General features: G+C 34.1%; 1 protein-coding gene across 9 annotated transcripts in view; it reads left to right on the top strand.

Annotated features, from left to right (window-relative positions):
- Window positions 1-25,240, top strand: part of RAPGEF6 (Rap guanine nucleotide exchange factor (GEF) 6) — a 161,274-nt gene that overhangs the window by 75,545 nt on the left and 60,489 nt on the right. For all 9 annotated transcript variants that reach the window (XM_004686688.2, XM_004686689.2, XM_004686687.2 and 6 more), the window contains 6 exons: window positions 8,779-8,910; window positions 14,235-14,412; window positions 17,027-17,163; window positions 19,662-19,820; window positions 20,368-20,520; window positions 23,453-23,617. In XM_004686688.2, the coding sequence (XP_004686745.1) occupies window positions 8,779-8,910; window positions 14,235-14,412; window positions 17,027-17,163; window positions 19,662-19,820; window positions 20,368-20,520; window positions 23,453-23,617 (924 nt within the window). The remainder of the gene's footprint in view (window positions 1-8,778; window positions 8,911-14,234; window positions 14,413-17,026; window positions 17,164-19,661; window positions 19,821-20,367; window positions 20,521-23,452; window positions 23,618-25,240) is intronic.

The raw sequence follows: 25,240 nt of genomic DNA, 5'->3' as shown, positions 1-25,240 counted from the left end.
TGGTTGATAAATTTAGCTATGTTACCCTAGTATCTAGTTTATATAGCATTTTTTACTAACACTGTGTAGGAAATAATTGAAGTGCATTTTATGAAGGTGAATTAATAGCAAAAAGTGAAAAATATAGAGAGAAAATATGTAAAGAATTATCTAAAAATACTAACGTTTTAAGTATTTTCAAAGCATTAGTAAATGAACCATTAGTAGTGTGAATCTGTTCAGTATCATCTATTATGTTTGTCATTTTAAAGTAAACACTTTTTATCATTAAAAAAAAACAAAACTCTACACAACAGTGTTTATGTTAGAATTTGGGAAGATAGAGGCACTATAGTTTATAAAACTGTACATAATAGCATTTTGTATAGGTTGGATGCCATTCAAGTCACCTTTCCTGTTACATAAATTTCAAACAACAAAAAAAAAGTTTGTAGTTTTTTTTTTTTTTTTTTTTTTTTTTTTTTATAAAATCAAATGTTTAGTAAATACCTTAATTATAAATTTGGTCTTAATGTTGAGATTTCTGTATGGTTCTACTGAATAGAGACAGGCACAATAGAGACATTTCTTGGGATGATCTGAGATCATGTCTTTGTTTAAAGGTGAGTCCTACTGATGGTGACTAAGGTAGAAATGCTATTGATAGCTGTGGTGTGTGTAATGTTATATATAGCCTACCTCTCAGCATATCTTTCTTAAAGGCAACTTCTTGGAGGACATTTAGAAACACTGTCCCTTGTGGCAAACAGCTGGTTGAAATGTAAAAGGAGGGAGACACCTACATACTTCACTTGTACTATTAACTGAAAAGGGAGGGGTGATCTCTTTTGTACAAATGCCACCTGTGGGGCCCAGTCATGGCTGATGCTTGAAAGTGGCACAACTGAGATTTGAAGTGACATGTAGATGAGACTAAGTGAAAAAGCTTTGATGAAAATTAAGAATGATATATAGGGGTTGTTTTTTCAAGTTCCAACAAAATAGTCTGGGGTGGGTGTGGGGTGCTCAGATTGTTAAACTAACCTTTGACTTAAGATTTAACAGTATAGGTGAATTAAAGATTTTAATGATGAAGGCTTCATAAAAATACCAGCAGATGTTATCTAAGCAGGATTTTGTGATTGGAACTTTATGGTATATGCTAAATATTTGTAATAGAATGTATGTTTCTTCCCCCATCTCAAGTTACTATTGATAAATTTTAATGCAAGGCTGTGATTAAAACTTTAAACTTGTGGTTAATTTTTCATACTTGTTACTTTTGTTTTCCAGTACATTTTACTAATGCAATTTACTAATTCATTTTTTTGTCCAGGCTACCCCTTGTATTTCATTACTTCTGAATTAACTTATTTTCTTTCTAAAATAAGTAGTAAGAGTTGGGGGAAGGACTCTGGAGCAGGAGTGAACTTTAAGTTCTTTTGTGTGTTCAAAATTATTTACCTTATATGTATACATTGAAATAATGGCTTCATTGTATAGGAAGTAATGAATCTTTAGTCTTTCCCTGCTTTGAAAAAGTTAATACTCTGTCCTCTGGTATTCAGTGTTGCTGATAATAAGTCTGAATCCATGTAATTCTCACTCTTTTGTCAGGTAATCTATTTGGTTTTTCTTATTAGTGGTTTTGTTTTGCTTTTTCTTGATGTCATGAAATTTTACAGTAAAATTACCTAGTGTTTTGCTTCTTGTTCTTGGCACTAGGAAGTCTTTCAAGCTAGAGATTCCCATTTACCTTTACTTGTGGGAAATTTGGTGTTTTGAGTTTTTCTTAATTTGTTCCAGATATCAGAACTCTGGTTCTATCCTTAATATCTGTAAACATTTGTTTCATACTTTATTCTCACATGTTGTAATGTTCTCACTCACTAATTTATGTTCTGTTTGTGATCACTTCCTTTTCTGTCAATCTTGTACAGTTCTCATCTTGTACAGTTCTGTATCATTCATTTTTGAAGTGTCGTAAGTGATGCTATTTACACTTATCGATGTTTTATAATTTGTTCTTATGGATATGCCTCATTTTCTTATTAGTGCATTCTTCAGGTTTAAGTTCTTAGATGAGATTCTTTTTCTGTGTTTGGTATTTCAGGATGTTGACTTTCCTTGAGTGACTATGAGTTGAGTACTCACTACCCTGTTTGTTACCGTTGTTTGCCTTAGGTGCCAAATTAACTTCTGCTTTTCTTCATTTTATATTCCTTGCTCTGGTCTTAGAAGTGCCCCAATTCTCATGGTACATGCATCTATTCATAAAGCTAGAGGTCATTCCCTATTTTTTCTCCAGTATTTGACACAACTGATTACTCCCTCCTCTTTGACAGACTTTATTCAAAGTTGAAAGTAAGAGTCTTCATAACTTACTAGACATTATGTGATCTTCTTTGTCTTTTGCTGCACTTCTCTTTGTTCAGTCCAGCTACTCCGGTTTCTTTGCTTATCCTCAAATTTGTCAGTTTACACTGGTAAGTGCAAATAGTGATTTAAAAACTGCTCTTCAGTTTTAAAAATGTCTAAGTGTGAAGAAATGGATCTTAGGAATGAAAAACTTTTATGCTTCTTTAAGTTATTTAATATTGTTCTTCCAGCCTTCATCTTTTAACAAAATCATCAGTTAGGAATGCATGTTTCTCCTATATGTGAATTGCATAAATTGCTTTATTTATGCATATGTAAGAATCTCATGCATATGTAAGAATCCCAACATGTACCTAAGCGTACGTCAGTTTACTTTAAAATTTTGAGAAGTTTTAGTGTGTCTCCATAAAATTGGCTCCACATTGCTTTTTGGACCTTGGAACATTTTTAATAGTCTCTCAAAGTCAGCTGACAGTTCTTTAATATGTCTTTGTAGTCCTATAATTCTGAAGGCCCCCATCTTTTTGGGTCTTGAGTAAGTTTGTATGATTTCTTCCAGACTATTCTTTCTAAAAAACAAATCTCTTGAGTCATATTCTTGTCCAAAACTACTTTTCTAGTCCAAAGAACTAAGCACTCAAAAATAATACACCTGTCTCTTTTTGTCCTCTGTTGTCCAGTGTACATCCTTACCCGAGCTCTAGTGGTTTGCTTACTGTTTCCTAAATCATCATGCTCTTTCCACTTTCTGGACTAACTGTTCAACAGAAATGTGCAACAGAGATGTATTTTTAAACATTGTGGAGGCTACAATTAAAGACATATTTAATTTTAATTTTTTAAAGATTGATTTATTTGTGCATACAGAACTTGAGTATAGGCCAGAGGCTCAGGGGCGGCGAGAGGCTTCACCAGAGACAGAGTGGGGAGCAGAACAGTCAGATCGAAGAAGTACACTGCTGAGGGGAGCAGCAGGCGGGTCAGGAGAGGTCTGCCGAGCCATGTGGTCACCTCTGGGGCAGGCGGGGATCGAACTCATGCTGAAGTGGCTTTAGCTTCTTAGTGCTGTGCTTTAACCCGCTGCGCCACCAGGGAGGGCCTAGTGACATATTTAAAGTGAAACTAAACCTAGTAAGTTTTTTGGTTATGTAATGAAATATAGTAATTACTAAACTTCTATATATACTAATTCTAATTTCTGGGTCTTTGTGATATTCCGTACCTTTAGTCTTTATCACCACTAGGGTGGCTCTCAAACAGCATTCTCCCTACTCTGTACCCCAAGTGAGAGTGAGCTCTAAGTTGCATCTGTTATTTTAGGTTTTTTTTTTTTTTTTAATTTCACAAACCCCATTCATTGTTATGAGTACCTTCAAGTTTATACTAGCTATTCCTTTTTCAATACATTGCAAAAATAGATCACTAGATTTGTTAGAAATTTATTTGCATTTGGGAGTGTTACAAGACACCCCAGTATGAATTGGGGTGCCTGACAGTGGTTCCTCACCCCTGAGCTTAAAGGGACTTACAGGATTCAGCTGCACACACACACACACACACATACAAAGGTTAAAAATGGATTTATTTACAAGAGAAAGGGAAATTAATAACTCAGGGAAATGGAGATAAGTTGTTTAATATGTTCTACCAGTTCCACTGACCTGGACCCCAGTAGCACACTGAAAGCCAGTGAAAAGCCAAGAGACAAGCCAAGAAGCAAAGAGACCCCTCCCCCCACACACACACACATGTTTATATCAAACATGTCTGCTTAACACCACCCTCAGTTCCCAGCAATCCTCTCCTTGGTGATTGTGGGAGTGGTGTCCACAAAGCCTGGACCAGGATATCCTTTCCCCCTAACAGAAGAGTATAGACTTCTGAAATGCTTTCCTATGATATGCCCAAGAGTCTTCTGTATTTCTTGATCTTTTTAAGGTTAAGGTGCAGGTGGTTTCTGGATAGGCACAGTGTTGCTATACCAGGTGGTTATGCTCTAGAAAGCAAGTTCTAAAAGTGCAGTTTGGAATTTCATAGTGATCTTTGAATGCTGTTCTGATGGGGACTGTAATTTTTAAGTACTTTTAGGGTATGTTTTAATACCTATATCACCCTTTGAATGTCCTCTTAAATGAAGTAATGTTTGTGTGTGGACAGAACATTTCAGGTAGTAAAGTTTCTCATTACAGGGTACATTTCCCAACTGTCATTCTTAGTTGTGGTAGGTTATTCTTAATGGCCAAGTTTTTAAACATGAAATAGAATCTTGAACATTCATGTAATGCTGTTCTTTTGCTATGTATACCAGCATTCTCATCAGTAAAATAACAATAATAATGACTTCCTTTAGGGTCTGGTGAGGATGAAGATAGTGTCACTACCAGACCAACTTATCAGTTTGCTCTTTATGGTTATTATTCATTTTAACTTTTATAGATGGCTTTTCTTCTCTTGGTCTTGGCCTGTGTAGCAGTTTTGGAGTATAGACTATTTTCCACCTTTGATAAATATCTGACATTTTAAACTATTTTTTGCCTTTCAACCTACTTTATTCTTGAATAGAAATAAATTCTTTGTATATAAACAACAGAATCTTACCATAGAAATTTACCAGAGTCAATATTTCTCTATTATTGTAACCACTAGTAGTTTATTTTTCTTCTGCCTTTTAAAATATACCTGAAAACTATAAAATGCCCTGTTGAGCTTGGCTTTAGTTTATTCCACAGGTTTTGATATGAGAATTGTAAGTTTTGCTTTACTTAGATATTTGCTAATTTCCTCTGTGACTTCATTGACCTACAAGATATTTAGAGGTGTATTTTATTATTTGCCTTTACAAAATAATTTTGTTAGTTTTTTTTTGGCTACTTATTTGCATTGTAATGTTAGGACATTTTGTTTCCATTTTGAAATGTGTTGAAGTTTGCCTTAACCTTTATAAAAGTTTTTATGTGTATACTAAGAATGTATATGCCATAGTTTTTTTGTTTGCACTTTTCTTTGCGTATACTTTTTTATTTTATTTGCTTATCCTGTCACTAAAAATATGTGGTGATATTTCACATAATTAATTGTGAATTCATCTAGTATTTTATTGTCTTTTTACTGCCTTGTACATTTTGAGACTATATTATGAGCTGCTTACTCATTTGGTTTTAAATCTTTTTTTTTTTTTTTTTGGCAAGTCCCCTTTTCTATTAATGCTGTTTGCCTTAGAGTCAGTACAACATGGTTTCTTTTGTGTTTGGTTTTGTGGCTTATACTTATATACTTATGTCTCTGTGTGTGTGCCTATAAACATGGCTTCTGTGGTTTTGTGGGTGCTCCTTATTAGGGTTGGGAATTACTTTTTTTTTTTTTAACTATTTTTTCTTAATTTGGAAATCACAACATTTTGTTCTTGCATACCAAATCTGCTGCTGTAGTTTCACAGACAGTGCAAAAAGAACTAAGAGCAATTCGATAATTTCATTTATCCTTCTCCATGCTTACATTCTATTGCAATGTATTTTAATTCCATGTATATTTTAAATATCATGGGTCATTGTTACTATTTTATATAGTTAGTATTCATGTGGATATACCCATGTGTTTGTTGTTTTTATTAATTTTTCTTTTTTCCTGTATTTGGAAGCTCCTATCTGGAATTACTTCCTTTCTCCCAGTGAATTCCCTTTAGCAGGTCTGTTGGGAAATTCATCATTTTCTTTCCCCAAAAAGACTGAGTTTGCCTTTTTAGAAAATTTCTTTAATATGGAAACACTCCATCATCATCTGCTTCCAAATACATGTTGAGAAGTAAGCTATCATTTTAACTTTGTTTTAAGACTTTCCCTTTGCCTCCCCGCCCCCAGCAGATTGACCCTAGTGTCTGTAGGTGTGGTTTCGCTTTTGTCAGGTGGTAATTCCTTTTATTAAACTTTTAAAAAAAAATTTGCCTAGAAGAACTGGAGTGAGGCTAACGGTGGAGTTGGAGAGGTTGTTCGATTATTTGCCCTAAGACAGAGTGGAGAGCAGATTTACCAAAATACACTGCTACGGGGAACAGTGGGAGACACAGGAGAGGTCTGAGGTCTGTGGAACATTAAGTGGGTGAATCAAACCTCTGGCCTTGGTAGTGATAGTATTGAGACTTAACCCCTACACCACCAGGGAGGCTCAGGTAGTAATTCTTTAAAGTTGCTTGATCTTTGACTTGGTGTCTTCAATTTTAGATAGTGCTCAGCCATCTTCTATGCCTTAAAATTGCCACTGCTTCTATGACTGGTTATTAAGGTCTTAACTTCTCACTGTATTTCCTCCTAGCTTCTCCTAGTTTCATCCTTTTTGCTGTTGTATTTTTATTTTGGATTTCTTTAAGAACCATACTTAGTTTCCTTCTTAACTGGTGTTAGATCTGTTATTAAACCCATCTGTTGTCTATTTAATTTTCATAATTGTGTTTTGCACTTCTAGAATTTTTATCCTTTTTAATTTTTCCTCCTTTGTTGAGTTTTTCTCTTTGTGTAATTGATCATTAAAGTGGACTATATATGGCCAGTGCACTCGATGAACAGTGAGCAATAACTGACTTTTACACTTTTAAAGGGTTGTTTGTAAAATAAATTACAAAGAGGATTAAACCCCAAGGAGTATAAGTAGCCTAAAGAAGCCTTTTCTAACTCTGACTCTTTAAAGATGATGTTTGGACATTTTGGTACATATTAAGTAGAAGCATTTTATGTCTGATAACATTATTTGAAAATTCTTCCTGGTTTCTAGAGATTACTATTACTCTTGTTTTTCATCAGTACCCTTTTGTTTCCTAGTTAAGTGTGGATTTATTTGAGTACTTGTATATGCAAAATTTTAAAAATAATAGGCTTCAAAGGCCTACAGTGATCCCCTCCCCCATGGTGACAATTTGTTTGTGTAGAGCAGTAAAGTAGTAATCCTGCATAATGTTAATCTAAAATTAGTGATTGAAGTGATTTTAAAATGTGCGTTAATTTACTTTGGATCATACTTTTATTCCTGGAGTGTAGTGTGTTTTCCAAGGTTTCAGTGCAAAGCCTTAGAATATAACTCTCATCTCTAATTAGCAGCTGTCAGAAATTCTTAAAGGCCTGTTGGCTTCCTCCCTAAGAATCGAAAAATAGAGCAAAGCAACCTCAAAGGCCAGATTGTTTGTGTATGTGTTCCATTTTCTTTATCTTAGTTTTGGGAGTCATGTGAATTATTTAACTTGGTGTGTAGTTTTATAATTACAATGTCTCCTCTAGAGATAATATCCAGATTTTAGCCATCATCTCCTTTAGCATATGTTTAGGTTCCAATGTTAATGTGGTTATTTCCTTAATTGCTTTGACACTAAAGCAATGGTAAATTTTTTAAAAATCAAAGTGATATCTCTGAGTAAAGTCATTTGAAGATTTCACCGTATCTCCTTAGTACACTATTGGCAGAGTGGTTTACCTTAGCTCCTGTGTGCTTATTTGGTGAGGTTTTTTTTTTTAATAGTTTAAAATGCATTGTACCTCCCTGATAAAAGTATGTCCATATTAAAATAAGACAATGTGGTGAAATAATTTCATTGTACCTCTGCACTTAGTACAAACATTAATCATTAAACTGTAAGGATTAGCAACAAATTAATACAATATTAAGTGAAAAGAGGTTTAAATTTTTGGAATATTCGATTGTTTTAATTCTTGCTGCCAGATGCTGTACTTTAATCCAGGTTAATGGTGTTTAATTTTAGTAGTAGCAAGTGTGCATATGTACATGTGTATATGTAAGTGTTGGGAACCAAAGATTTACTGACAAGGAAAGAATTCAGCCTTGCATCCAAGCTTGATATGGGACTAGCTAACCGGGATAACAAACTGCCAGTCAACTGGGCCTAGCATCGGGGAGATACAGGTGGGAGGAACTGGACCTAGCACCAGGGGACACAGCGATGAGTCACCTTTGGAATGTAAACTAGATCTATATGAGACTCTTCCCCCGTATTGAGTTGGCAGTAGCTGCGGACCCCACTCTAGGGGCTCCGTCTCAGCTGATGTCCCGGAGCAATAAACTCTGCTTGCTTAGCCTTTCTGCCTCCTGCCTTCCTTTCTTGCGGCCAGTCACAGATGTTGGGACAAAACAGTAAGAAAAAGCATCTTTACCCTTTGTCGAAATAGTAGCATATGTCTATTTCTCTCTGAAATACCATTACTAATCTCAGATCAGCTCAGAGAACTTCCACATAGGCTTGTCAAACAGTTAAGGAATACTAATTATGTTCTCATCATTTTCTAAGGTTTTTTCCTAACAATGGACAATTTAGGTTCAAAATGATACAGGAATACACATAAAACAAAAATTTGCTGCAGATGTTCCAGTGTGGCACGAACCCTGTAAAGTTCTACATTAAAATATCTTTTTCTTTTTCAGCTTCCAGCAGATCTTACCAAGATACACATCACAGACAATCCTCATCCACAGTTGACTCATGTGTCTTCCAGTCAGTCTGGTTGTAGCATTGCCAGTGACTCTGGGAGCAGCAGTTTATCTGATATTTATCAGGTAATACACTAGGAATTTTGTATGTTATGTTATCTTTTTTATTCTGACAAATACCCTGTGTTTGTGTTTTAGGTGTTCACATATCTTTTTTTTTTTTTTTAAGATTTATTTATTTGTGCATACAGAAATGGGGTACAGGCCAGAGGCTCAGGGGTGGTGAGAGGCTTCACCAGAGACAGAGTGGGGAGCAAAACAGGCAGATCGACGAAGTACACTGCTGAGGGGAGCAGCTGACAGGTCAGGAGAGGTCTGCCACACCATGTGGTCACCTCCGGGGCAGGCGGGGATCGAACTCATGCGGAAGCGGCTTTAGATTCTCAGTGCTGTGCTTTAACCCGCTGCGCCACCAGGGAGGGCCCACATATCTTTTAATCAGAATAAGAAATTCAGGCAGAGGCTCTTTGGGAATTATTCTTTATTTAATGTGTCATTTGCATTTAAAGAAATCTTTTTTTGGTCTGAGTTATTGAAATCTGATTTATTGTCTTTGGAAATGTGTCCAGTTCTTCAGCTAACATTTTGATAGGTTTGTTTACTTTTGTTGTTATTGTATATTGTATAAATTCTTCATATAATTTGGATGTTAATCTTTTGTCAGACATGTGATATGCAAATACCTTCATGTAGTCAGCAGGTTGCATATTTTGTAGTGCTTTCTTTCACGGAACAAAAAGCCTTTTAGTTTCATATGGTGCCATTTCCTTCTTTTTGTTTTTTGTTTCTTCTGCCATTAGAGTCAAATCCAGTCTCCAAAGTCATCCTCACTGTCAGTGTCCAGGAGTTTATTGCCTCCATTTTCTTCTGTCCAACAGCAATTCTTAGTAATTCTAAATAAGAAAATTGTTTGCACCATTTTATATGGCCCAGTGTGGCTATACCCCATGCATTTACTTTTTGAGTGTGTGTGTGTGTTCTGGCTTAAAATGAAAAGCCCTTGTTCTCAAAGAAACTTCAAAATTAAGCATTTACCACAGTCTGGGAAAATGCTTGTTATCGTTTTGATAAGAATGTTTCCATATAGTCAAATTGGCTTAAATTTTAGTCAGAGGTGTGCATTAAAGTGTTAGAATGAGGCTTCCCAGTGGCACAGGAGTTAGGTATTAGTGCTATCAAGCTATCACCAGCCACTGTGGCCTGAGATGGATCCCTGGCCAAGGAGCTAGCCTACATATTGCACAGCAGACTTCTCCTGTCTCACCTGATGCTCCCACTCTGCCTGTGCTCCCCACCCCCAGCCTTCACCCCAGTTCAGTATGGATGAATAAAAATAAAAAGATGTTACAATGTTCTGGGATAGAATGTTTTTGTGTATTCAAAGAATACTTTCTTTAGATTCATTTTTCTGTTTAATCTTTTTATTTATTTATTTATTTCATCTTTTAAAGATGTTTTATACATACAGAACTGAGGTACAGGCCACAGGTGCAGGGTTGAGAGAATTCACCAGAGACAGAGTGGGGAGCAGAACAGGCTGCTGTACTGAAATATAGTGCTGAGGGGAGCAGCAGGCAGGTAGGTCAGGAAAGGTCTGCCACACCATGTGGGTCACCCCCCTGGCAGGGGATTGAACTTGTGCTATAGTGACTGTGATAGCTTCATAGTGCTGCTATAACCCATTGTGCCACCAGGGAGGGGCCTGTTTAATCTTTTCTAAGAGTTGGAATATTGTGAAATGTTGATTTTTGTTCTAAAACACTTGTCTTTTTATTAACTTTTAAAAAATAACCAGTGGTATACCTCCATCCCTCACCTCTTTACTTTGTATGCAAGATGTAAACGTGTTCCTAAAATTTCCAATGTTTTAGTTATCACTGATTTGTCAGGTTGATTCCTTCCTTTCACTGTTAAGGTGTAAAATATTTTTTATTTAAAAATATCCAGTAGAGGATAACCATTAAAATGTTAGAATATTTTCCCTTGATTGCTGAACTTGGTAGGTTCTACATACAGAAAAACTTCAGTAGCACTGTCCAGGCTTCATGGTTCTTTTCAGATACATTGACTGCATGCTTATCCATCTGATGTTGAAGCAAACCAAAATCTTTATTGTGTCTGTCTTTAACGTTTAATGCAAGGAAAGTTGTCTCTCTCAGATACTTCCACAATTTAACAGCACAGTAAAAAACAGTACCTACCTAGGGTATCCTCTGTCTTTAATTATTGATTCACATCTTTCATGATGTCTGTAGTATATCTGAGTTTAAAGATTTTGTTACAAAAGAACTTGAACTTTAAAGAAAACCTTGTACTGCTGATTTTTCTTATTTAAACTATACAAACCGTGGGTTACTGGTAGTTGAAATAAGAGTGCAAAAAACACTGTTTTAAACTCTTACAGAATTCTAGTGCCAATTTGTCCAGAATTCTGGTACTACATTTCCATCAGAGTATGCTTTTGCACCCTCATCTAGCTTTGCCCCACTATCTGTTTTCTTCTACTTTATTATTTCTGATAAGCACTATTTCCTAGTCAAAATCTCAGTTACTTGACTACTCTTTTATTTTCATATTCCAACATGAAATAAGTTACAAGAGCAAAGTGACTATTCTAAAAGCTAATTTACACTTTTATTTCATTTCCAGTTCAAATTCAAATTGAAATTCAAAGCCTCTCACTTCTACTCACAATCCACAAATCTAGTTTACATTCCACTATTTCCCATGTAAAGCCCATGACAAAAATATATACTATTCCCTGAACATGTTTCCCCTTTCCCAGCCTTTGTTTTGGTTATGCTCCACCTAGATGGCATTTCATAGCGTCAAACCTTTCTCTGAATTCCTAGTATTTACAGTTTTAAAGATTTCAAAGCAAAATAATTAAGAATCTTTTGTTTTTCTTTTAGAATGATGTCTTCAAACCCCACAACAATTTTTTGTTGACTTTGTTGCATTTTTCACTCTGCTTTTCAGTAGAGTGTGTTTCTTACTTATATATCCCATGCTGAATTAAGTAGTGTAGTAGTTTTGACATGTAGGAAGTAATCTAGAAGATAATTTTTTTTAGTTACATTTGAAAGTAAAAACTAATTAAGTTTGTTATTACCTAAAGGAGGTCTTTTGTGTGTTTGCCCTGTTACAGGGATTATTGAATGAGCCAGTCAGGACAGCAGTACTGTAAAGAATTAATTTCATAGGGGCTCTGTTCTGACAAGGAGAGTGCCATTTTAAAAGGTTGATTGAAATACTAAAAAGGGAAACAAAAGAGAAGTACTGAAAGTCTAAGGTTCTGGCTTAATACTTGTTCTTATTGTGAAATTTTGGCTTTTGTATGCTTGAATAACTTTCATTCTAACTTGTAGTTCTCATCCTAACTTCGTGTTTATTTAGATGTGAACAGGAAAAGGATATCCTTTGGTAGTTTATTTGGGGAGGCTAGCTCATCAGAAAATCGCCTCATACTGTCTGCCTCACCAAATTATATTTACACTTAAACACAGAGACACTTTCATACTGTGGGAAAGGAAATACACAGGAGATTAATAGTTGACTTATTTAGTCCTTTCACCATATACCTTTTTTTCCTGGACTATATTTATTTATTATAACTTTGTGAGTCTGTTTGTTCCAAGTTATGCCAGGAGTAAGTAGTTAAAGGGTCCTCAGTCTTCTGTGTATCCTACCTTGATAAAACTTGCATCTGTTTTAACTACATATTTTAAAAAACTCTTAATACTATCATATGTGTCCCTGAGGTTCTGTTAAATTTTCTTTTAGTCTTTTTCTTCTCTTTGCTTCAGTTTGGGTAGTTTTTTATTGCCTTTCAAGTTTACTCAAATTTATATTTCTTATTGAGAGTTTCTCCCCCTCTCCTCAAATTATGTTTGTGTTTTCTTTTAACCCCTTTAACTAATAATAAATGTGGAAAGTTCTGACCTTCTTATCCTGTCATTTCTGTCTCTTTGATTGATTTTTATCCAACCACAATCTCATTTCTTTGCTTCACCTATCTAATTTGCTTTGCCAACCCTTTTCTGCTCCATGCATGTTGCCACAGATGGCATGAGTTTATCTTTTTTGATCTCTGAGCGATATTTCATTGTGTAATATATAAGACATCTTGTTGACTTATCTGTATGGGGTATTTAGGCTGTTTCCCTATCTTGACAATTGTAAATAGTGCAATACAATAAGCATAGGAGTTCAGGTTTCTTTTTGAGTTAGTGATTTTGTGTCCTTTGGGTGAGTTGCTGGATTATGTGATTATGTGGTAGATACATTTTAGAATTTGTGGCACCTTCGCCCAGCTTTCATATGGCTGGATGAGTTAACATTCCCACTAGACTTTTCAGAGGGTTCCATTTTTCTCCACCTCCTCACTTGTTTTGGGTTTTTTAATGTGTCCCTATATCATTCTAAGTCTACCTCTTTTATTGTATTCTTCCTCCATTCTCTTGCCCCTTTCTCTGTTTATTGGTTCCATGTTTTTTCCTACCACAGAGAGGCATCCCATGTGTCTGTAGGATCTCTGAATCACATATTGTCACTTAAGCAACTAGAGTAGAAAGGATGCTTCCCAGTTTATGTGAACATCCAGAATAAAAGCTTTTTTACCTTAACTTAATAGCCATATACACAGCACTCTTCACTGGAAACTTTGGGTTTAATTGGAAAGGAATGGCAATTCTCTAAAGGAAGAAACACCATCTGCTAGACAGATAAAACAGTAAATATTCAATACAGGAAATGAGACTTAATTGTTTGGACTAAAGTTAGATATTCTCCTCTCATATTAATATTTTAGTGCTTTATGAAGTTTTGTCATATTCAATTTACTTAATTTTTAGCACTTTATAGTCAGTATTGCATTTAAAAATATTACCTGATAACTTCACTTCCAATTTTATTCCTAAAAGATATCAGTTTGTATGAATAGCATCTTGATTTACTGTTTTTAAAAAATATCCTAGTTCCTTTATAAGGATGTGAACTAGTATGTTTCCAAAGCCTTATTTGTACTCATATAATGATGCTTGGTAAAATATCTCTTTCCTGTACACTTCTTATTTAGGATAATTTTGTATTTGTAGGGAAGGCAAGCACTTGTTGGAAGACACAGGGTTAATTCATTCTGTGATATTTGAGATTCCTGACTATTTTATACTTGCTGATTTGGATTTATAACATAGATATTACACTGAGGAATGATGAGCCTATATTTTGGGAGGAGGAAACCTTCAGAAATATTTTTTTCTACATACAACATAAAATATTGCCCATTTCGTTATGATATTTGGTAGGGTAAGGTAATTTTTGATCAGTTTGCACTGTGGCATGATATTTATAAAATGAAAATGATGAATGACCAAGTTTTCTTTCTGTAGGCTACAGAAAGTGAGGTAGGAGATGTAGATTTAACACGTCTTCCAGAAGGACCTGTTGATTCTGAAGATGAAGAGGAAGAGGATGAAGAGATTGATAGAACAGATCCACTACAGGGGAGAGATCTTGTTAGAGAATGTCTTGAAAAAGAACCTGCAGACAAAACCGATGATGACATTGGTAAGAATTTCATAGTAAGAATTTTATAGCTATTCATAGTAAGAATTTTATAGCTTATTTACCTGTTGCTGGATAACAAATTATCCCAAAACATAGTCACTTAAAACAACTCATTTATTTTTTCTCAGGGATTAAGTGTAGTGGTTTAGCTATAAGTGGTTCTGGCACAGTTCTTTCATGAAGTTGTGAGCTCCTGAATGCCTGCAGGAGTTAGTCATCTGATGCTACATGGGAATGACCTAGAAAATCTACTTTGAAAGTTGTTATTCACATGGTTTTTGTCACAAGATCTGAGCTCCTTGCCACCTGGGCATCATCAGAAACTGTTTAAATGTCCACAAAGTATGACAGCTAAGTTTCCCAAAGAAGTAATCCAAGAGCAAGAGAGCAGATGCCATGATGTCTTTTAAGATCTGGCCTCAGGAGAGACACATACTCCAAATTCATTTGCCTCAGCACAGCCCTGATACAGTAAGGAAGGGGAATAATGGTTATCAAGAGGCAAGGATCACTTGGGATCATCTCTGAGATTGCCTCTATATATAGAAGAAAGACTTCTTTTAGTGATTTTCCCCTACAGGTCTATGAGACATTAAGCATACAGTATAGTAGTGTTCAGTATCTATGAATCCAGTTGAAAAAATTACCTCTTTTCACAGAAATATTTACTTCCATTAGCTTTATTTATTTACTTATTTATTAGAGATTTATTTATGAATGGGGAGCAGAACAGGTAATTTGATGAATTACACTGCTGAGAGGAGCATTGGGCGAGACAGGAGAGGTCTCCTGTGCCATGTGGGTCACCTCCAGGGCTGGGGATTGAACTCGTGCTGAAGCGGCTGCAGCTAGCTTTGCAGTGCTGCATTTCCACCCATTGTGCCATTGGGGAACGCCCTATATCCTCTAGCTTAGAGAGAGAGAGAGAGAAAAAAAAAACATGTATTTTTGGGTAAAACTAGACATTTTCCTTTATGTAGTTTCTTAAAAAATAGGTTGCTATACTTAGGTACAGTGAATTATAGTAAAGATGTTAATGTTTTCTTTAAAGTCAAAGATTACTTGAAGTCATTGTTGATTGAATTAAGATTTTATTCTAGATTTCCCTTATATAATGCTATCCATACTGTCATTCAGATCAGAAGATGCTGTTAGAATCTATGTGAATAAAAGATCAGTACATTTGAACACTGCTATTGGAATGATATCTAATACATTTTGAAACTGCAATTTACACTTATGTTTAATCACAATGAAGATAATACATATTTAATAAAGAATTGTACCTGTTCTATTTTCATAAAACTTTTTAAACTCTGAAATGTAATCAGTGCCAGTTTTCTGTAGGGTAGATAACCACCTTAGAGTTATTTCTGTCTGGGCTCTTTGCTTACCACTTATAGGTGTTTCTCTCTCTATTAAATTTATTACTCATGTATGTATACCAGGGAATATATGAACGCAAGCACTAATACACTAAATTAAACAAAGGCACCTTGTAGTTGTTTTGACAAATCTTTAATTAGAATTCACTTTAGCAGCTCACACAGTAAAAAAATAAATAAATAAAACTTTGTAGCCTTATCTAATTATGTGTAAGTTCCTCATTCTCTGTGGAGGTTGGGAACTCTGGTATCTTTCAGTATGACAGTATTTTTCATGTCAGACTGAGTACATAAACATGCACATGTGTGTGTTAGCAGGAATTTATATAAGAAGAAATAAAATTTAAAAAAATTTACTATTGTTAACCACTATGGAAAACTGTTTGGAGGTTCCTAAAATTGGAGCTTCCATATGACCAACTCCTAGGTATCTACCCAAAGACACAAACACACTGATTCAAAGAGATACCTGTACCCCCTGCTTATTGCTGCTTTATTTACAATTGGAAAGACATGGAAACAACCCAAATGTCCAGAAGTGGATGACTGGATTAAAAAATTGTACATATACACAATGGAATATTATCCAAAAAAATTACTCAGCAACCAAAAAAAATAAACACATGCCTTTTACAGCAACATGGATGGAGATGGAAAAGATCATGCTTAGTGAAATAAGCCAGAAAGAAAAGAAAAATACCAATGGTTTCACTCATAGCAGGAGTATAACGGACCAGGCGAGAAAATAGTAGTAATAATGAACAGCTATATATCAGAGATATTTGATGGGGGTGGGGTAAGGGAATGGGATCAAAAACAGTGGGGGGAAGGAAATGCACTGGACTATGGTGATGGCACACAGGTGATTTGGTGATGGGAAGTCCATGGGGATGACAACTGAGTTGGAAAAAGGCACAAAATGGTATTAAAAAAATTATTATTTTTTAAAAAATTTATTATTCTGTTTTTTATTGCAGTAATGTTGGTTTACAATAGTCAGTGTTGGGGTATGAGTGCACATTTGTAAATAACTGTTTTGTTGTTTTTTTTTTAAATAACATTCTGAATTATAGTGTTCACATTAGCCCTAATGTAATCACTTACTGTTTTGTTTTGTGTTGGTTTGTTTATTGTCATTATGAATTCTTAAGATGATGGAATTTAAGTATTGGATTCTAAACTTTATGCTGTCTTTCAGAGTGTAATCCTTTTTTTTCTTTCTTTTATAGAACAATTACTGGAGTTTATGCACCAGCTCCCTGCTTTTGCAAATATGACCATGTCTGTAAGGCGAGAACTCTGTTCAGTGATGATTTTTGAAGTGGTAGAGCAGGCTGGAGCTGTTATTCTTGAAGATGGGCAAGAGGTAAGTTAGCAAATAAATGGTGCACATTATTTAGTATGAAAGCTAATTTTTAAGTTAATTTAGTTTCCATAGACTTCTGTAAATCATCACTTTTGAAACTTAAACATTTTTAAATGGATGCTGAATTGGGGTATTTATAATTTCTGAAAAGGTATCTGTGTTTACTTTGTGTTCTGTTTCATAGCAGTGAACTTTGCACAGGATAGGTGTTCACTAAATAATGCTCTATCAGATTGATTCAAATTAATTTGTAATTCTTAATTGTACTGTCTATGTCATTATGGCTTACAAATGTGGTTTTAAAATGTTTTTCAAGTATTTATGCTTCTTATTCCTTTTATTTATTACTTTAAAGAATAAAGGAAATGTATTGGTATTTTACCTCCTAGTGGACTGATGTCAGGTGAGGTATTTATGTGACCTTTCTATGTTCAAAATGGTCAGATGGTAACTTGGAGTATGCAGAGGAATGAAAAAGTAGTATTGTTTTAGGAAATATTGCAGTATTTTTTTCATCAAACCAATTAAGCCTAAGATGTCATCAATAAAGGTTGTATTGCTCATAGGCATATAAATGGTATTTCTATAAAGTCATTTAGAAATCCTTAATATGGACTTTCTATAGTATAACTATTTCTTTTTCTTTCTATTTTTTTAGTATTACTATTTCTAAGCTCTTATTACACTTAGGAATATCATTCCTCTAGATGTAATAAAATCTCATTGCTGTGCCAGGAGATACTCATTGTAGTATATTTACAATAGAAAAAATTGTAGATGATCAAAATGTAATCCAATAGTAAGTAATGATTAACAAACTTACTTTATAACCACAGGATATAGCATCATGTAGGTTTTTAGGTTACTTAAGAGCTGTTTAATGGAAATTCTTTGAGAGCACAAGATTTATCTATAGATTTATTTCCCCCCTCATAGCCTAGAAGTTTCTGGCACATGGAATATGCTTCAGAGAGTTTGCCAGACGAGTATATTATTAAAATATTTTTAAAGGCTAATCCAAATATTTGAACACTATAAAATAATACATAGGACAGAAATTTTAATTATGTAAACTATGGGATTTTGAAAAACTTCCACAAATTTCAGTATTCTCATAAACTTTGTTCCTGCTTTGTGCCAATTTCACACAGCAGTACAGTGGTGGTAAAACCAGATGCTATCCCTGTCCTTATATAATTTATGTAATCCATAAATTTCACAGTATATATTTTATATTTTTAGTAACTCAGAAATGGAGTTTCAGTTTTGAAAACGAAATTTTTTGTTGTCATTGTTTCTTCTTAGAACTCATAATCCAGATTTTCCTTAAATCACATTAAAAGCTGTTAAAATTTTAGGCTAATAGTAATTGTACTGATGGAGAATTAATGATCTTTTCTTGATACATACTACAAGAATAAATCTTCTTGAAGTATAAATGTATCTTACAAATGACGCAGCGTTTTCTTTAGGATTTTTAAAAAAATATTTTTCATCATTTATTTTTTTTTGTACAGTGTATGCTTTCTCTTCTCAAGTGTAATCCCCATAAAATACCCACCATTTCACCCATGTACCATCACCATAGTCCCTTGTACTCCTTCTCCCCTATTTTGATCCCTCTCCATATCCCTCCTATGCAGAATGTCTGATTTATCGTTGCCTGTTAAATTTTTTTTTTCTGGTCTCTATGTTCGTCCTATAAGTGAAACCATCCACTATTTTTCTTTTTCCTTCTGGCTGGCTTCACTGAGCATAATCCCTTCCAGCTTCATCCATGTTGCTGTGAATAGCATGAGTTTATCTTTGATTGCTGAGTAGTACTCCTTTGTGTATATATACATTTTCTTGATCTAGTCATCTATTTTTAGTCATTGGGGTTTTCATATCTTAAGTAGTGCTTCAGTGAACATAGGGGTGGTGCAGGTATCTGTTTGAATTAATGTTTTTGTATTCTTTGGGTAGACTTCTGGGAGTGGAATTGCTGGGTCATGTGGTAGGACCTGTTTGCATTCCCACCAAAAGTGTAAGAGTTCCTTTGTCAATATTAGGAGACATTTGTAATGTTTTGTGAGATAAGCTTTTTTTCTTTTGAGTACTTATTACACACCAGGCACTTAGTATGTACATTGTACTCAGTTAACAAAAGTCCTATGATATGTTGTATATTATTGTACCCATTTTAGAGTCAGAGCTTAAATAACTTGCCCGAGTTACTTCAATAAATGGTGAATCCAAATTTCTGGAGTTTTTAAAATTAATTATTACCTTATTTTGTCTCAGAGAAAATTGGTATGATATAAAAGTCCCTGATTTAAGTACATGACTAAATGAAGAAAGAATAAAACAGGCTTTTTAATGTTCTAATAAATGGACAATTTAGTAATAAAACCAGATCTTTTTCTTTTCAAAATTACACAAGTTCTGTACATTTATTGACCAATTTTCATAGTTACATGACTGTTCCTAATAGGTTTTTAAAATCTTTCTTTCTATAGCTTGACTCATGGTATGTTATTTTAAATGGCACTGTAGAAATCAGTCATCCAGATGGAAAAGTTGAAAATCTTTTTATGGGAAATAGTTTTGGAATTACTCCAACTCTGGATAAGCAGTATATGCGTGGAGTTGTAAGGACTAAAGTAGATGATTGTCAGGTAAGCTTTTCTCTTTGATCATGTACTCTTGTTCGTTCATTTAAAATGGCTGAATTTTTTTCCTTCCTCAAAATAAAAGGCTTGATTTTGGAGTTTCAGAAGTTCACAGTTTCTATAAATGAAATTGGATTTTGTGTATGATTTAAATATTTGTGAAATTGAACAAATTAAAGCTTTAAAAGACTGTCAAATGTTGATTTGTTAAAATTCTACTTCATATTACCCAGTTTCAGTCCTTTTTTTTTCTTTTTAAATAAAGATAACCTCTGAGCTGTTTGTTTCTAATTTAGTCCTGCTTCCATGTTTTCTTTGCATAGAGTCTGTTTTGAGAGAAGTGTTCACTTCTCCTTTTAGAGAATTCAAAGGGATTTAACTTCTTTATTCTTTGTGAACTATTTATTTTGCTTTGACTTTTTAAAGGATTAAGGAGTAGAATAAAAAAGAACAGATGCCACTTGATTTCTTACCTTTGTACTCTGCCTTGGTGCATAGTGACATATTTATGTATTATAGATTCATTAATTGTCCCCATGTTGTTCTCGGACAGTTTGTCTGTATAGCCCAGCAAGATTATTGGAGAATTTTAAATCATGTGGAAAAAAATACTCACAAAGTTGAGGAAGAAGGAGAAATTGTTATGGTGCATGAGCACCGTGAACTAGATCGAAGTGGAACCAGGAAAGGACACATCGTAATCAAGGTAGGTGTTTTACTTAATTATTCTAATGGCTGATACAATGAAGCTTTCGTATTGCTAAAAGGGCTTTGAAGTGCTTTGTGAGTAGTGCAAGGTAAACCACTAATTTTGAAATCTGATTAATGTAAACATGTTTCTTTTGCCTTTTTAATGTTTTAAAACATGTTTTAATGAAGATGATAACATTGCTGTCAAACATCAGTGTGGTAGGATATTTTAGATGATATTTGTCAAGGTATTCCTTCTCAGATTAATATTGTGATCCATTGATAACAAGAGGTAATTTCCTCAAAGACAGCAATATTTAGAATCAAAGTAGAATGCAGGTATCAACTATACAGGCACAAAAAATCCCAGATGAAGTTGTATAGTGCTCTTTGGATCTCTAGCACTGAAGTAGGCATTAAAACTCCTGAAACTCAGTTTTCTTATCTGAAAAATGGGACGATAGTAAGATTTAGTGAGCTTTTTAAATTAAAAGGCATTATTGTGTAAAATCCTCATGTTACTCCACATACAGTTTTCTCTTTAACTCCTTGTGTACTTACCCCATAATCTCTCCAGTAATCTCCTTAGCCCCATCATTTTAAAGATCTCTAGCTGAAAATAGAGGAATTACAGTTAAAAGAGAGTATAAATAAAACACGGATATTTTTCTCTTTTAAAGGGTAGTCTTGGTTGCAAAATCAGTGTTAATTTTTAATTCGAATTTAGTACTTACTTCTTAATATGACAAACTGACATCCAATCCTTTCATCCTCAGTAGTTAGACAAATTCCTCAGCATTATCTTCTTTCTTTCCTAAAATGTAAATTGTAAACTTTTCATGTAAAAGGGATGAACATACAGTTGGTTGGTGGTGTGCTATAAGCTATTTTCTTATGGGGGCTACTATTTTTTAATACTTTATTTTTAAATAATTTCAAACATAAAGTTGCAAGAACAATAAGGAGAGCTCCCTGATTCAGATCACCCCACTGTTATTATTTTAGCACATTTTCTCCATTACCATTTTTTCTGCCATTTGAGAGCAGTCTGCAAATATGATACCTTTGTTATTCCTAAATATTATATTTCATTGTGTATACCCTACCAAAAAGAATATCCCTTACTTAAGCACCATAGACCACTCCTCCCACCTTTATTGTCATTCTGCTGTAAAGATGAGCATTTTCTTTTCATTTGTTAATTATGTTAGTATGAACTTTTGTGTGTATTTCCATTAACATCGATGTTACTCCAGTGGTCAGATTTTTCCAGATTTGGGCAATGGGTCTCTCATCAAGAGAGCGCTTTTTCCTTTTGACTGTCCCCATCTTTCATTAAGAACTTCCTCAATACCTGACAAAAATTAAATATTAGATTCATGGTGTACTTTACTTTGCTCCAGTTTTGATTTCAGCTATTTCTCTAGAGTACCCTTGACCCTTCAGCTATTTCTCTAGAGTACCCTTTACCCTTCTGCTAGAGAATAGGATTCAGAAACCAAGACCTGAACACTAGCTACATTCTATACTACTGAGGTGTCAGATTTTAAGCCTCTAAGCAAACAGAACTAGGAAATGTACATACGTGTTTGCTGTAAATACACACACACCTGTAACTTTTAATCTCCTTATTTATGTATCTTTGAATTCATACCAGTACTCCCAATAAACTGTCGAATTTTTCATCTAGCCTTTTCCTTTTTATATTTGTAAATACCTTCTCCAACTGTGGCTCTTGTTATCCTCTGTATTTCTACTTAATTGTTTATCACAGTCAGACTCTTGCTGTGTCAGTATAGCCACGCCAACCGTCTTCTTCATCTGCCACTCTGTCTCCCAAAAGCCCATCTTGTTGAATACTAGTAGGCACCTCAGTGATATTCCTCTGCAGTGCTGTGAGATTCATCATTAAATAAAATTTGGGTTTTTAAATTTTTTTTTTTTTACCTAATCTTAGCAGAGATCCTACCTCAGCAATTTAGCCAATGAGAATAATGGTCTTTCTTTAATTAGATGATCATAACCACCCCTAACTTAAGTATATACTGCCTTTGAGGCACATTTAAATGAATTCAAGTTGTGATTGGCCCAAATGATTAACCCAACTTGAAACTCTCAGACTGTCTGGATTGTAGAAGAATAGAGGTGACTGATGTGTGGCTTTGTCCTATAATAGGTTATATGAAAAACTTTATAATTCCCATTTAGAGAAATAATTTTCATAACTTGTAAATAAAAAAATAAATTCTTAGATAATATTGTTATATTGGTGTATATTTACCATACAACTTTTCAAGTCAGTGAAATTGGGTGAATGCAGCAAGTTGAAATTCCTAAAAGCAGTGCAGACATATCTATATTCCTATTAAACATTTGAAGATAATCAGCTCTCAGTATAAAAACTGTCTATAGTACTTCTGGTTTCTCTCAAGAGTTTTAACTAGCATGGAGAAGCTAAAGATAAGGAAGCTTCTTTTCTGTGAAGTAACAATAATAGCAGCAACAATAAAATTTAGTATCTTGTACTTGTTCTTGTAGCTTGGGGAATAAGAAAATTTGAAGATTAACTTTGAAGGAAAACTTTTCTAAAGTTGAATTCTAATGTCTTCCTTCTGTTATCTTGAGAGTGTAATTATATCCCCACATTGAACACAAATGGCAGTAGTAGTGGACACCAGGATAAATCATTAAAGCTCAGAGGTCATGGTAAGATAAAATGCCAATGGAAACAGTCATAACCATTAATAGATTGTTCTGTTCCTCTGCCTTTCTCTCTAAAAGCCGGGGTGTTGGCAGATTACAACCTATAGAAACAATATTCCCTCTGTTCAAGGACTTGAGAACTTGCTAATAGTGTGCCTGCAGTGGGAAGTAATCAGTTGGAGTTCTTTGGTTCCTAAGCTGTTTGTTTATGTTTTGATCCTTTTTATTTTCTTGAATATTTTTAGGCAACACCTGAGCGTCTCATCATGCATCTAATAGAAGAACATTCCATTGTTGACCCAACTTATATAGAAGATTTCCTATTGACTTATAGAACATTTCTTGAAAGTCCTTTGGATGTTGGAATCAAACTTTTGGAATGGTTTAAAATTGACAGCTTAAGGGATAAGGTTGGTTTTACAAACCTAAAAAACATGAAAGTGATTTTATACTTTAAGTTTTATTCATGAAACCTTTGCACTTGATGTTTATTTTGATAACAAGACTCCATTCACACACACAAAATTAGTCAATATAGACAAGTATATCTCTTGCTTTTATGACAGAACTTGCTAAAAGTAAAAATAAACCTAAACAAAAGGCAAAATTATTCAACATTGTGGTATAAATAAGTTCAGAATACTTGAGTATTTTTGAACTTTATCAAATTATGTGGTTGTTTCTGAAGGAGATACACAAAACATTTTAAAGTGATTAATAGTTTAAAAGGAATATTCCCCAAGTAAGTTTTTTTTTTTTCTTCCCAGATTGGCTTAGATTGTTGGGAAACCTCCAAATACAGTCATTTGAAAACAATTTGTTAGACTTTTAAGAATCTGTGACTTTTAAAAATTACCTATTTGTATGTATCTTCTTTAAAACATATTAAGTATATTTACCTTATGCATGTTTATTTAATAGATTAGTAATAGCACAACAAAGTGACAGGAAGGTAGTCATTTTAAGAACATTTTTAAAAAGGGCCAAAACTGCTGGGTATTAAAGGCAAATAAATTAGATGTTAGACTATAGACTTGTGTTACTTAAGACAAAAACTGCAAACATGCCTTTCCCTCCCTCCCCCATTTTGGCATTATATCCATTTACTTTAATTGTAAAAGGGGAAAAGGCATGCTAGAAAATTAACAAAAATAAGATTTAGGGACAGCTAGCTATCTCTATGCCAAAAATAAAAAGAATTTGGGTCCTTCTATCACATAGAAAAATTAAATAAAAATGAATCAAAGACCTATAATAGAAGAACTTTAATAATGTCTTAGAGAAAAAGAAGGGCTAAATAATTGTGGCTTTGTATTTGGCAGTGATTGTTTTAGCTAAGTGACCCAGTGCACAAGCAGCAGAGAAAAGATGACTGAATTGAACACCAAAATTAAAACCTTTTCCATCAAAGAACACCATCAAGAAAGACAGGGTAACACATAGAATGGGAGAATATATTTGTTTATACCTGTAACAGTCTACTATCAAAAGTTACTCTTAACAACTATCAAAAGAACTCTTAACAACTCTTAACAAAAGAACTCATCAAAAGTTCTCTTAACAACTCAACAAAAAAAGATAATACAATTTAAAAATGGACAAAGGATTTGAGTAGATGACTCTGAAGAGGATATATAAATGCCCAACAAACACATGGAAAAAACATTCAGCATCTTTAGTCAGGGAAGTGGATCCCAAAACCACATTGATCTGCTCTATACCTACTAGGATGGATTTTAAAAAATAAAAGGAAATAACATGTCTTTACATGGATGCAGAAAAATTGACTTTGTTAGCAATGAAAAATGGTTATGCTACATTTTTTTAAAATGTGTTGGCTTTTTCAAAAAAATAAAACAGAAATATCATATAACCAGCAGTTCTCCTAGGTATATTTATTTCCAAAGGAACTTAAAACAAGAGTGCAAAGAAACACATGTATATAGATGTTACGAGAGTAGACAAAGGTAGAAACATCTCAGATGTCCCTCACCTCATGGAGGAATTAACAAAACATTGTATAGCCACACAAT

The sequence above is a fragment of the Condylura cristata genome, unplaced genomic scaffold (assembly GCF_000260355.1).
Source record: "Condylura cristata isolate star-nosed mole 26May11 unplaced genomic scaffold, ConCri1.0 scaffold00021, whole genome shotgun sequence".
In the NCBI taxonomy this organism is placed as follows: domain Eukaryota; kingdom Metazoa; phylum Chordata; class Mammalia; order Eulipotyphla; family Talpidae; genus Condylura; species Condylura cristata.
This window is presented reverse-complemented; position numbering and strand designations above follow the sequence as displayed.